Source organism: Halichoerus grypus, chromosome 11 (genome assembly GCF_964656455.1).
Source record: "Halichoerus grypus chromosome 11, mHalGry1.hap1.1, whole genome shotgun sequence".
Classification (NCBI taxonomy): Eukaryota; Metazoa; Chordata; class Mammalia; order Carnivora; family Phocidae; genus Halichoerus; species Halichoerus grypus.
In genome coordinates, this window is record NC_135722.1 from 2,379,129 (window position 1) to 2,393,380 (window position 14,252).

General features: G+C 64.0%; 1 protein-coding gene across 3 annotated transcripts in view; it reads right to left on the reverse strand.

The window, feature by feature from the left end:
* Positions 1-2,731: 2,731 nt before the first annotated feature.
* The window catches only part of CARS1 (cysteinyl-tRNA synthetase 1), a 49,021-nt gene continuing 37,500 nt past the window's right edge, over positions 2,732-14,252 (reverse strand). For 2 of the 3 annotated variants that reach the window (XM_036067783.2, XM_036067785.2), the window contains 6 exons: positions 12,732-12,813; positions 6,546-6,626; positions 5,930-5,997; positions 4,090-4,149; positions 3,530-3,613; positions 2,732-3,045 (listed from right to left, as the gene is read on the reverse strand). In XM_036067783.2, the coding sequence (XP_035923676.1) occupies positions 2,896-3,045; positions 3,530-3,613; positions 4,090-4,149; positions 5,930-5,997; positions 6,546-6,626; positions 12,732-12,813 (525 nt within the window). In that variant the 3' untranslated portion in view covers positions 2,732-2,895. Of the gene's footprint in view, positions 3,046-3,529; positions 3,696-4,089; positions 4,150-5,929; positions 5,998-6,545; positions 6,627-12,731; positions 12,814-14,252 lie in introns of all 3 variants that reach the window. The other variant, XM_036067784.2, reaches the window with a different exon arrangement.

A 14,252-nucleotide genomic window follows, 5' to 3' on the forward strand; every position in this document is an offset into this window, starting at 1 on the left:
ATGATGTCGGGACAGAGGCCACCGCTCAGGCCGTCTCCGGGCCGGTGTGCTCAAACCCAACAAGGCTCCCCGTCCTGCGTCTCAGCCATTCCAGTCGGCCTCCTCCTCCCGGCCCACCCCCCCGGCACCAGGGCCCCTGGACGGCCCAGCAGCCCGGCGTCCCGCAGAGTCCGGCTGCTCCCATCGGCACCCTGCCTGCACCTTTGCCGTGATGCCCGTGAACGGGAAGTGAGACGCACCGCCTCGCTCCTCTGGCATCACCCCTGCCCAGATCCGGATCCTGTGCTGGTCGCCCTCTGGGCGATGCTGAGACCCAGGGCCGGGGCAGGAGGAGGGCCCGCAGAGTCTGGCACTGTAAGGTGACACGCACATCCCCCCTGGCCCCCATGACCTACGAGCCACCTGCAAGGTGACACCCTGGCGCCTGCTGTCACTGGGGGTCGTCGGCAGCCGCAGGCCTGTCCTGGATCAGGTGCTGCACTCGGGCTGGAGAATGGGGGCTTTCTGTGCGTAGCGTCCCGTCACTTCTGTTAGCTGGTGCTTTCCGCCGGGGCCGCTGGGGGCCCGAGTACGGTTCCCATACGCCCTGCGGAGGCGGCCCCAATTCTGCCACAGAGAAGTAACTAAGCCCACCCGGTAAGAAGTGGACACAAACTCCACGTCCAGGGGGGACAGACTATTATTTCTTGGCTTCCTTTGCTTCTGAGAATAAGTATACGTGCCCGGATTCCAATTAATCTTTGCTTTCAAGACTCAAGTTGTCCCTGACTCGGCTGGTGGAAGCTCCCGAGGCGGTTTTATGTTGCAGGAGAGATTCCCAAGATGCTGAGGACCAGCGGGGCCCCGTGTGCCCTTGCGGAAGGTCCCCCCCACGGTGCCGTCATGCCGGCCAGAGCACAGAGCCGCCGCGGCCCAGAGCCCCCCACAAGCACACCCCCCCCCCACGCTCTGTTCCTACAGGTCTAGCACATCAGGAACGTCACCGACGTGGAATCATGCAGTATTTGCACCCGGCACGATGCCCTTCTGATTTGTCCCCCTTCTGACATGACCCCCTTGGTCCTTGAGGGCTTCCCTTTGGGGACAGATGGCTCGGGGTGTCCTGGTACTTCTGCTGTAGACCTGGAGCGGGCCCCCCTTCTCCAGGGAGAGGGGTGGCACTGAGCCCTGATTCTGGCTCTCCGGGGACCCCCAGCAGCCGGGTTTGCCCTCCGTCTACACAGCCAGGAAGCCCCGACTGTTTGAAAGTGGATTGTCAGTACATGTTGTTGTTTCTAATTCATATTTGAGAGTATTGTGGTTTTCCTTAACTCCTTCGCTTTTACACTTGTATTTTTCCTCTCACGTTAACGTCTGGGTTGCTGCTGTCAATATAGTATTTGCTTTGTCCCCCGATAGAGTTTCACAACAGTGTCAACATCACTGCCAGCGACTGAACACTTGAGTGAACCCTGACTTCCCTGCACTCTTTGGCCTTAGAGTAAACCCGTGGCAGACGCAGAGCAAAGCAGTGAGTCCTGCCCCAGCAGAGGCCGCCATGATGTTGCCAGGCCCTCGCCCTGTTCTGGAACCTCGCCACTGCATCCCGGGGAGCGTGGCGGGCGTCTGGGACCGCCTGCATGCCGGGAGGATGGCGGCAGTCACGTTGTGTGACCTCCAAGGTTACATCCCAAAAGGCACCCGGCCGACCGAGAGGCACCAGGGAGGATAGTAAGGCGGTGGCTGCTTTCGGCCACTAAGTTTTGGGGTGACCTGTTGTATGGCAATAGGTACCTGGAACGAGTTTGTTTCACTGTGTTTTGGGGCCTTGTTGTCTTCCTGGTTTAATGTTGTTTGTATGTAAAATGTTTACAAGGCTGAGAGGTCGGGGGTCTCGACACCAGAGCGGGTCCCCCCTCGTTTCATAAGCACGTGCTCCCCGTGACTGGTGCCACCGAGTCGCACCGGGCTGCTGGGCACAGGCGGCTGTCCCATGGGCTCTGTGAACAATGCTGCAGCGAGCGGGCTGTCTCCCGGAGTCTCCTACCAGCGGGGTCACGGGGACAAGGGCTGAGGGCGCCTACAACCAGACGGGGCCCGCTCCCCCCGGGGACAACATGGCTCGGCGCTGCCGTCACGGCCCGGTGAGACTCGGACAGCGTGTCCCGACCTGACTGCCCAGCACCGGCGCCTCTGTCGTCTGCGGTCACGAGGCTGACCCGGCGCCCAGCTTCTGCGGGGCTCTGCTCACACCCTCACCAGGCAAGGCGGGGAAGCTCGTCCGAGGCGGGGCGCTTCCCACGCTGGGACCTGGTGACAAACGGCCGCCCCGCTGCGTGTGCCGTGACCTCCCCCCTTATCTCAGCGGGCAGCCGTGCGGACGTGGGCAGGGCAGGGCAGGGCAGGGCGCGCCTGCTGAGCCAGCCCTCGGTCGTCCCCGGAGCGCGGGTGCCGCAGGACCGCTGTGGTGTGTCTACTCCTCAGACCCAGAGGGCCCGGCTGCACGGCCTTTGTGTGCGGTGTCAGCGGGCTCGCCAGTTTGAGCCTGTCTTTTTCCTACTTAAATACCTCCAAAAGCACCCAGACACCAGAGATTAGCCGATAGCAATCTGCATGGGGCAGAAATTTCTCGGCTGGCTGAAGCAGCTCCACTGACCCGAGCACCGAAGCCGTGACCTGCTGAGCCAGCAGCCCCGAGCAGGCCCCGCACAGGCGCTGACCGGGAGCTCGACGGCACACAGGACGCCCGGCCTCGCTGTCTGGGAACATTTATTACTGAAGTCTCAGAGCCGAAGATGGCGTGGGCCTCTGTGAACGGAGTGCTGGGCTCAGGGCCCGAGCACCGCTGTAAACAGGATCAGAACAGGGGCACCGTCACGAAGGATGCAGACAGAAAGGCCACCGACGGCTTAAAGCTCAGTCCCCGCTGTTCTGTTGGAAGCTTCCGTTTTGCACCATTTGCAAATACTCCTTGTAGAGCTTCTCCTGAGCTTCAAAGAGCTTCTTCAGCTTCTTGACTTGCCCTTTGCTCAACTCCTTGCCTTCAGTGTCATGTGTGGGCAAACCCTGAGAACACGGGGAGCACAGGCTCAGCAGGGCGCGCCCAACCCCCCTCTCGGAGCCCATGGGCTCAGCCCTGGGATGCACCCGGGCGCGGACTCACACACGCTCCGCGGTAGCGCCCCCCCCCCCCCCACGGCAGCGCCTCTCCCGGCCGCTAAGGAGCGAGCGATGGGGCTGGGGGCACCCTCCCACCTGGGGGCGAGGCCACTGTCCCCCTTTGGGTCAACGTGGCTCAGTTCTGATAGGGCTGGCACGAAGGAAAGCAGCAAATACATATCAGAACCAGTAAGGAAGGGTCTGGGGACAGTGCCACGGCCTCCCCGCCACACCTCTGGCCAGCCTGGAGGGAGGCCACCCCAAGCACGTGGGGCACCTGCCGCAAACTGCACCCCAAACAGAAAAGCTGCTCGCCCAAGGCTGGAGGTCCCCGTCACCCCCAATTTAGCGGTCTAACAAGGTTCTGAAAAGAAAAAAAAGAGACTCTTACGTTTTCATCAAACTTGGAGTATTTGTCGTTTTCCGACAAGAACATCTCACTGGGCGGGATCTTCATCCTGGCCAGCTTTGCTGCCTGGGACACAGAGCCCTGGTCGCCACAGCCCAGCGCGCGCGGGGAAGGCCTGACCACGCGTCACCCCCAGCCCAGCCCCGGACTGAGAGGGTGACAAAAGACGGGCAGGGTGAGGCCGGGGCAGGGCGAGTCAGAGGAGGGACAACTCAACACGGAGCATCCTGCTTGTCCTCCGGGAACAGTGGGAAGGTTGTCTGAGACCATCACAGCAGCACGGAGCCTGTGACGGCCGCCTGGAGCCCGTGGCCGCCCGGGGCAGCTCCCCCACCTGGCCTCTCCCTCACCAGGGCCTCCTGGCCTCCCTGCACTCAGGGCGCCCTGTGGGGGTGTGTGGGGAGGCCAGGAGGGCACTGTAGTCGGTGCCGACAGAGTGGGGACCTGGCCGGGCCCCAGGGAGGCACAGAGAGCGGGACATGGGGTCCGAGTGTCCACTTCCACCCAGGAGAGCCTGGGCCCCACACAGACGGCGTGCTTACCTCTTGTTCCTGTTTTTTCCTGGCGGCCTCCTCTTTCTTCTTCCTCTTCTCTTCTTCAACCTAGGGGAGTAGAGGGAGCCCCATGAGCCAGAGAGCCGGCCCCCCATTGCCTTCGCCTGGACACCGACCTAGCCACCCCATGGGGGGCGGGGAGCCCTCGTCATCAGGGACTGGGGAGACTCTCAGCGGCCTGTGTGGGTGCCGGGCCCTGCTCCGGACGTGCGGAAGCAGAAAACAGCACACGTGATGAGGTCTGGGCCCAGCAGATACAAAGAAAGGAGCAGTGAGCCCAGCTGGGGGGGGGGGGCTCTGTCAGGTGGGTGAGCAGGGACAGCATCGCGAGGGCCTAGAGAACGTGGGGGAGGAGGGCAGGGTCAGCAGGTGCCAGGACGTGGGGCCTGGGCCAGGGAAGGAACCGGGGTTAACTGTGGATGAAGGGCAGTGGGGGTTGCTGGAGACAGGCTGGAGGCCAGGAGCCCACCCCCACCTGCAGTCAGGGCAGGGCTGAGGGGGGCACCCTGGCAGCAGGGGCGGGGAGGGGATCCCCAGCCTCGGTGCTGGGCGGCGCCCGTGAGGGGAGGTGCAGGGCCCGAGCTGTACCACCGCCGACAGGAAGGAGCTACAGCTTTGGCGAGTGGAGTCACGATGCGCTCATGGACGTCCTGGGTTTCAGAGCTTCCTGGTCAGCTAAGCTGTCAGGTGGGCGGCAGGGTATGGGCAAGTGTGGGGCCAGAGAGCCATGGGACTGGGTGAGGGCAGGGCAGGGCTGGTGCAGCGGGGAGTGGAGCGAAGGTCCCCGCGAGCAGAGTCCACGGGCTCGGGAAAAGTAGCCACTGGGGCAGAGGAGGCTGGGAGCGGGCAGAGAGGCGGCCTGGTACGGGCTCAGCGGCTGCTTTCTTGGTGAGGACCGTGTTTATCCCCTGGCGGGAAGGTTCGGGGGGCGGGGGAGGCCGCAGTCCTGGTGGCCGTTCAGCACCGCCAGCTGGGACGGGCCCCACTTGGTGGGCAGACAGGAGCTACGGGAAGATGCGCGGCAGCCCCCGGCCGGAGCGAGAACCACAGGCAGGGCCCCCAGCAGGCAGGGCTGCCCCCTGCCGCCCCCATCAGAGCCCCGTCTGCCTTTATGCCCTGCGCGCACCTGCCCGGGCAGAGCAACCGGGGTGGGGGTGGGGGGCAGCAAGCGGGGGCGTTTGCTTCTTCGCCCGGCCCGGGGTGGTGGGAGGCATGGCCAGCCCCACGTCACCTCTGTGGCCGGGCCACCTGCTGTGCTGCTCAAGGCGAGGCGAGAGCCTGGCCCCGGGGACGGGCCACTAAGCCAAGCGAGCGAATGGGGCAGAAACGGGAGGAGCCGACAGGGCCTCCTCGGCTCCCGGGGACACCCAGCGGTGGCGGGTCTGCTGCGGTCAGCACCAGCTGTCGCCACCTGCCCGGGCACTCGTCTAGTGAGCCACGCTCCCGCGCCCACACGCACCTCCCACCGGTGCTGCTCATACACCCAGCCCCCTGGCACCTGCCCCGCGCTTCCTGGGCAGACGGAGGTGTGACTGGCAGGTCCTCCCGCAGGGGCAAAGGACACATCACAGGGCAAGCTGTGGCCAAACACGTCGGCTGCACGGTTTACTCAAAGTTCTCCCTTGAACTCCGGGGGTCGCTTTTTAAAAAGAGGGTCTTTCCTTAGAAGGTAGAGCTTGCTCTGTTACCACCCTGCCCCGTAGCCCGCGTCCAGCTAGGCCTCCTTCCGACGCTTCTAGATGCTGGGCCCCCCACGGGAGCTCTAGCAAAGCGCACAGCACCAGCCGTCTCCCGTTCCCGTCAACACGCGGCCGCTCCAGCCACTCACCCGTCTCTTCTCCTCTCTCTCCCGCAGCAAGGCCTCTCTGTCCCCCAGCTTGACCACGGTTGGCAGCCCTGAAAAGCCGAGTCAGAGACGTGGGGCCCAGCCCCCCCCCCCACGGCCCTCGCGCCCCCTCGCTGCTCAGGGGCTTCCACTTTAACTGGAACGTGGGGAGGCCTCACCACTCATGACATGGGGCCCAGAGATCATGAAATGGAACATGTCACCTGAGTATTTAGAATCTATAATTTCCCGTGCAGCCGAAACCCCCACGATGTCAACAGACACTGGGTGAGACTGGCCGGCGGTCCTGCGGGCCATCTGCCAAGAGACAGATCGCAAGGAAGGGCGGCCGGTGCCCGGCAGCAATAGGCAGCCAGGCCGCTCGCCTGTCAGACATGGGAGGTACCCAGGACAGCCGGAGCAATAAACCTACAAGGCTACCCCCAGGGGCCACAGGGGTGCCGCTCCGGGACATCTCACGGTAAAAACCCCGTGACCTCTGACCCCATCCCAGAACTCTTCCAAAACCAGCTCCCGACCCCAGCGTCCCTCCCATGTCCCTGCCCACTGCGCCCGAAGTTCCTGATGATGGGCCCCAGATGCGGCCAAGAGGACCCACCTTCGTGATCTTCAAACCGCACCCCGAGCTCGGGCAGGATGTCATCCCGCAGGGCATCGCTGAGTCGCAGGACCTCAGGGACTGTGAACAAAGACAGTGGTTCAGTCCAACTAGACACACAAGGAGCACCAGGATGCGCCCAGCGTGCACCTTCCCGAGTGCTCTGGGGGGAGCCGTGGCCCAGGCACAAAGGATGTGGCTGCCAGCGAGGGCCACGGTTTGCGCACCGCCTTAGGACCCCGCTCCAAGGCAGGTGCCATCTGAAGATGCACCCGCGTGGCTCCTGGGGATTCAGAGCAGGAAGTCAGGGCCACCCAAAGCCAGGTGGGCAGCTGGTCCAGGGAAACTAGGTTTTTCCTCCCAGAAAAGAGGCTCAGAAACCCCCCCAAACCCCCTGGTCAACCGGGAAGGTGTCCAGCCCCCAGAGCCTTGGCACAGCAATCCAGAAAGGCAGCCGTGTTCCACACTCCAGGACGCAGGGACCCAAGGCCACACGTGCTCTGAGGCCACCCAGAAATGTTGCTAAGTCTCCCCGCACTCTTCACCCGCCCTGGTCAGGCCTGCCTAGTGCAGAGAGACGCCCGGCTAGGACGAGCGTGTCGGCGGCTGTCAGGAACCCGCTCCGGTGCTCCACGCTCCCTCAGCCCCTCGCCTCATGAACCGTGCTCCGCATCCACATGCACCGCCCGTCCTCCAAACGTCCTTGTGGCGAGGAGGCTAGGCCCAGGACCCGCCGGGTTCCAAGCACCCACCGGCGAGAGCCAGAACTGGGTCTGGAGGTTGGGGTGAAGCCCACAGCGGCCAGCATCTCTCCCTGATGCGCAAGGCCCAGCTGAGGGATCGGGAAGGGCCGGAGGCCGGGGGGACAGGGGTCCATGCCGCGCTGCAGAACACGGCAGCAAGCACGAGCTCCGCGGTGGGTACATGGCTCTCGGCCAGCCCTCGGTCCCCCCAGGTGTGGCCGGAACAGGCAGGGGGCCTGGGAAGCCCGGGAGGAGGCGCAGAGCCTGGCCGTCCCACGGGCTCTGAAGTGACTTTTGTAAGAAAGATGGTACACGCCAGCACACAGGGCGGGCCGAGCGGGCAGGGATGAAAAGGGCACCCGTGTGGCCTTCGGGCCCGAACGGCATGGTCCCTGCAGGGTCAGACGTACGGGCCCCGTTCCCAGGAGGTTCAGCACCGGGGGCCACACGGCAGGGAGAGTTTGCCGCCGTTTGCTGCCGCCGCCGCCGAGAATGAAAAGCACGTGGGGCCTCGCTCAGAAGCTCTGGGGTGAGAACCTGACCTCGGTGAGGAGACTCAGCTGCAGTCAGGACAGGGCGGGGGGCGGGTAAGGCAGCCCCGGCCTCTCACGTCTGTGCAGCGGGGACGTGTGGCCGTCCCTGAGAGCAGCTACGAGGAGCCACAAGGTGGCACGTGTGGGAGCAGGCTGGCGCGGCTCTGCTCACAGGGTCTGGTGGCACCGAGGATGAGGCATTCTGTGGGCGGCTGTCTTTCAAAGCCAGGTCTCAGACTGGCTTGCCTCCCAGCTCCCAGGAGGCCCCCTGGCCCGCCGAGTCCCCCGCGGGCCCAGCCTGTGCTAAACGGGCACCGGGGGAAGTCAGCGTGGGAGCCGGGCTGCCACAGGGCACGGGGCGGCAATCCGTCTCAGAAAGCTCTGACGGCGACAAATCCCAGGACGTCAGGGGACAGGAGGGCTGGCACCCAGCCTCGTCGCACTGTGGAGGCACCGTGACCAGCGTGTGCCACGTCCTCAGCTCTCCCTCGGACGCCCGCCTGCGCTGCCCGCCCACCCCAAGTGGTTCTGCACGCCCTGGCCACGGAGCTGTGAGGGACGCCCACACCAGAAACCCGACGCCAGCCCCCCACTCCTGCCCGAGCCACCTACGCAGACCGGGCATGCACACACCCTGCCCTCCGCTGCCCCTTGTGCCCCTCTGGGGCGCTGGCCGGGGCCCATGGGGCCACCTGCTGTGGGACAGATGAATGATGACCGGATCTCAGAGGACTTCCACGCCCCACAAGCACAGCCAGCTCCAGGAAGCTTCCCAACACTGCTCAAGGAAAAGCCGTCTCTGCCTCTCCAGCCTTCCCGGCATGGCTGATGGGACAACAGCCTTTATCCTTGCTCCCTGCCCTCGCCCTGCCGATAGCTCCTGTGGAGGGCTGACCCCGGGGCAGGAGCTGGGGCAAGCCAACCGGAACTGGAAGGAAAGGAAGCCAGGGGCCGCCATCACCACCATCAGCTGACCGTTGGCTCCCCGCCGGTGGCAGGAACCCCAGGCCCATGCTGTCCTCTGGGTGTGGGCTCCGCAGAGCCGAGGACGATGGCCATCACCATCACGGCGACACCTGCCCCGTCCACACAGCTCAGAATCCCCCCCCACACACACACACACCGTCTTTCCAAACCTTTTGATTACTTTGGGGACTCGCCTTCTCCTCCCCTGCCTTCCGAGTCACGTGCTGACCAGGCCCAGCGTGCACAATGAAGAGCTCCCACGAGCCACAATGACAGGATGGATGACCCCACGAGACACGGGCGCAGGGCCTGAAGGGACAGCTCTCCAGACGAGAGGCACATGTGGCCACGAGGTGCAGGAAATGGGGCTCCACACCACACGCCGCCAGGGAAGCCCGCAGCAGGGCCCGCGGAGATGCCCCACAGAGCGCCAGGAGCAACAACCGTCTTCGTACGGCCAGGAAATGACAAGTGTTGGTGAGGGCGTGGAGACAGCGTGGGACACGGGGTTCTTCCGAAAGTCACACACGCAACAGCCCCACAACCCCCACGGGGCTCCCCTAGGGACCGCCCACTCTGCCGCCGGCAGCAGCACTGGGCTTTGGGGAGCGTCCGCCCGGGCAGGTCCAGGTCCGCAGCTCCGGCTGTGCAGCCGGGGGCTGGGGGAGAAGCCTGGACGGGGCAGGGCCGTCGCATGGAGAGGCGGCGCCGGGGGAGGTGGGGCTGTGCCTTGGGACAGCGGAGGGCACACGCAGGAGAACTGCTCCCGAGCGTGAGACCACAAAGGCACAGCCACCACCGTGGGCACGCTCTTCCAAGGAGGGAAGCAGCTTCACAGCCGCTAAGTGCCCAGAAAAGGAAGACGGGCTTCCCCGGTGTGGTCGCTGGGGCGCCCCTGGCCACAAGCAGCTCGCAGTCCTGTTGACTCCAAGAGGCTCAGACTGGAGCAGGTTCTAGAAAAAGAGGGTTTCCATCGTGGTCGCTGCTAACGAGCAACAGCTCAGAAGCACTTTGTGCGAACACACCGAGCGGAGACACCCGGCGGCACTCCCCTCGCAGGCCGAGATGGCCCGGCCCGGGCCTGGCCCTGCCTGGCATGGGGCTCACAGCGTCCACAGAGCTCGCGCCCAGAGGCATGCGGCCACGGGGAGGGAGCGAGTCGGCCAGGGCTGGCTACAGAGACAGGAGCGGAGAACAGACTGGGCGCTGAGCAGGGAGACCTCTCAGGTCACCGAAGGGAGGCTCAGGAGGGGACACAAAAGGCCATGGAATCTGCCCACGGACAAGCGAATGAGCAAAATGCCATCTATGCACACAGTGGTATATGACCCAGCCTTAAAGAGGAAGGAAATTCTGACACCTGCCACAATGTGGATGGACCTAAAGGACACCAATCACATTGACTGAAATAAGCAAGTCACGAAATGACAACTACTGCAGGATTCTATGTGTATGAGGCCCTTAGGGGGGTCAGATTCACACAGAGAGTGGACGTTGGGCGCTGGGGCCGGGGGAGGGATGGGGGCCGGTGACTCCTGGGGACGGAGAGTGGACGTTGGGCGCTGGGGCCGGGGGAGGGATGGGGGCCGGTGACTCCTGGGGACGGAGAGTGGACGGTGGGCGCTGGGGCCGGGGGAGGGATGGGGGCCGGTGACTCCTGGGGACGGAGAGTGGACGGTGGGCGCTGGGGCCGGGGGAGGGATGGGGGCCGGTGACTCCTGGGGACGGAGAGTGGACGGTGGGCGCTGGGGGAGGTGGTGGGGGTCACTGTTTCATGGGGACAGTCTCCGTTGGGGAAGATGCAAAGTTCTGAGGACGGATGGTGGGGTCGGCTGCACAACGGTGTGAATGTGCTTAGTGTCTCTGAGCTGTATGCTTGCTCACGATCAGATGATACATTTTATACGTTACGTGGGTTTTCCTAAAAATGAAACACATGAGGGGAGAGGGGTATTCTGACCACACCTGTGGCCTCCCTCCTCTTCTAACTTCTTCCCAAATTCCCAAGCCTCTCCTAGTCAGACGCCCCCAGCGCATGTCCTCCCTGGGCAGGGCCGAGTTCTGGCCAACACGGCTGTGGGCATTGGGGAAACGGTGTCTTTCTCACCTGTTAGGCAAGTGCCAGGCACCTGGCAAACTTGGCTGAAGCCGTGACGCCAGGGCCTACCCTAGCTTCCTACTCTGTCTTTCTGTCTCCGTGGCCAGCCCGGGGTCACAGGACAGCCAGGTGCCCAAGGACTCAGCACCCGCTGTTGCAGCTGGCAGGTGGGGAGCTGTCTTCAGCCCAGAAGGCTTTCCTTGTCTCTGGAGCCCGAAGTGCACAGGCCCCAGGTCTCTGACTCCCAGGAGGCGCCCTATCTGCAGGGCCCCAGGTCCGTGGGTCCTGGGCCACGGGCTCAGGCAGGATGACCTCACCCCACCTGGGCTCCGGGCAGGAGAGCGCTGCAGGTGGACAAGGCACACACAGCGTGGACTCAACTACCACCATCCTGACTCAGCAATTGGGCTCTTTGTCCATTTGCCTGAGCAACAAACAAAACACAGCAAAAAGAGAAAGCAAGCCAAGGAGAAGTAAAACCAAACTCCTCCCCAAGCTAGTCGACGGGAGATACTCTCGGCCTGCGCAAGCCCCTGGCCCGGTCTGCACACTAAGCATGGCCTCCAATGGCCCTCGGTCACCAGCACCTGCCAGGAAGGACGCTGGGCCGCAGGGGGACAGCCGGGAAGAGGTGCCCCGGCCGCCCCCGAGCCCGAGATGCCAGGGCTGTCAACGTGGCCGGACGAGGCAGCGCGGCTCCGGCAGAGTCCATTAGGCTCTCTCCGGCGATTAAAACAGTGAGGGTGCCAGGTGCTAGAGAGAGGGTGTTTAGTCAACGGGTCTAAACGCCCCGGCCTAAAGCCCCCTGCTCCCCACAACAGCCCTGTCAGATCCAGGCTCCTCCCAGGGGGCCCGTGGCCTCGGGGTCTCCTGCCCTCTTGCTCTGCCCTCCCCGGAACAGGCCCAGGCCTGCTCTTTCGTCTCCAAGGTGCGGCTCCCTCCAGCGGCTCCCTGAGCACCCCATCGGGCCCTCTGCCTGCTCCACCCTCGGGACACCCCGCCTGGACCTGCTCTGCAGGGATGGCGGCCAGGGGAGCTCCAGGTGTAACTACCTGTCAGAGGGCCCTGGGGAGGGAGCACGGCACAGCAGGAGACAGGTGGCATTTGCGGTGAGCGACTCCTGCATGACCCTCCCCGGCAGGGCTCCAACTCTCTGTGAAATGCTGAGCCCCGAACGGGGCAGCGCGCACGTGGGTGGAGCGCGGCAGAGCGGACCCGGACAGCCTGGGTTCAGCACGCCCGTCAGCCGCCCCGACAGCGCAGAGTGAGACGCGCGCTCCGGCTCACGGCCGATACAAACAGGTCTGCAATGACGCAGCACTCTCCAAGTCTCCAAGGACACACAACAGTGACCGACCTCGGGAATGTCGGCGACGGGCAGCTGGCCGCATGCCGTGAGGCGGCCCCGGGGGAGGCCCCTCGAGTGCAAGGCAGCTGGCCCCCGCCACGCCCGAGCAGAACGACAGTTGGGGCGGCGCCGGGGCTCCCCCGGCTCCCCATGCTCACTTCCAGAAGCAAGGACAGGCACTGGCGAGCCCCCGGCCCGCAGGTGCACCAAAAGTAGAAATGAGTCCCGCGCAGACGGGAGGGCAGGGGACTCAGAGGGGCCTCGTTCTGCCTTTCCACTCAAATAATGCAGGCGAAGAAACCCCACCTCTGACACGCGTCCTCGGCCCCCACCCGGCTGTCCTGCCCTGCGGGGGACACCGGTGTCGAGAGACGTGGTGGCCGTCACGACGTGGGGGGGCGGCCCTGCAGATGTCGTGCCCCAGGCCGGGCGCTGCTAACACCCGACGGCGCCCAGGGTGGCCCCACACAGAGACACCCCAGCAAGGAAGAGCCTCACCTTTTTGCTCCCGGGCAATCTTTCGCACGCCTTCTCTGAACTCAGACAACACCTGCAGGTAGGGCAGGACCGTGGACTCCAGCTGCGGGAAGAACAGGTTCGCGCAGAGTCAAGCTCGGCCTGTATTTATGGACAGGGCTCGGTGCGCGCGGAAGGCCGAAGGGGCAGGGGGTGCCGCCGTCCCAGAGCTGGGACGCACTTGGTCCACACTGGTATGCAGGCCCCCGCATGGACGACGCGGACCACAGACAGGAGGACGGCTCCCCTCCCGGCCCAGCCCGACAAGTTCTGCAGGCCACTCTGCTCAACTGCTCACAGGAGCGGCTTTGCCTCCGGTCAGACACACTATTCAAAAAACCCCGTCTTTACAGATAAATGGTTCAACGTGGGTGTCTGTCGGGCAGGCCATGTCCTGGGAGGCTGACGCCGTCCCTCCTGGGCTGGGAGTGGAGGCCGGCACCATGGAGCCGGGCTGTGCCTGCGTGCGCCCTGTGGCCACACACACGCTCGTGCAAGAGGAACCAGAGTCCCCGAGAACTGTCACCATCCACACACGCACACACACTCGCGTCTACGCCACGGTTAACTACCGGCAGTAACCCCGGGGCGGTCCCGGCACGGAAAGCCTGATACAAAGGAAAACCAAAGGCAGCAGAATCCAAACTGGAGAAACAACGATTTTATAAAATCTTTCCTTTTACATCTTTCCTCTTTTTCCAGTAGGCTTTTAAGCAAAATCTCTGCCTGCCTCTTAATTAAGTCTTTCGGTGGCTCAGCACTGAAGTACTAATCGCTACCCACAGAAGCTGGCTAGGCTGCCGAGCCCCCGGCCTGACCTGGCCTCCCACGTCCCAGTCCTGCACCCGGCTGGGGCGCCGTGCTTGTGCAGGGGGACCGGCATCAGGGTTTTTGCTCTTTATCTCCACCAGGCACGGAGACCGCCGTGGCGAGCCTGGGCGCAGGGGACGGGAGCCTCAGCCAGCAGGGTCTGTGTGGAGGAGCGGTGCCCCGGCGGCCCTGTGGACCCCACTCGCGTGCACTGCACACCACTCAGTACCGGCCTCATCAAGACTGTCTGCCCCGCTCCGAAAACAATTCAGATTTGGAAGCTGACACAGAGACTTCAAAAGCTGTGAAGCCCACAAAGGGGTCCCGCCCTTTGGCCTGGCAGGCCTGCCTGCCCTGTCACCTCACGGCTGCTTATTCCCACACGCGGCCTTCAAAGGGCCCACTGAGGTCACGCGCAAAGCCCCCACACAACCAGCGCATTAAAAGCACTGTTTTTAAGCTCGAGAGCAGACTGTCTTTAGTGCCGGAAGTGTTTTCTCTCTTTCTCTTTTTCTGAGAAACTCAATGTGTGACACCACACGTACAAGACAAGAGCAGCCGCGTGGGTTTCCTTTCTGAGAAGCACCGAGGGAGGTTAAAGCCTTTACACCAACAGCTTTAGGGCGAGTGGAGCCCCGGGGATGTGGGCCCGGAGCTCGGGCAGGCCTTCTTCCTGACACAACCTGGTTTCTT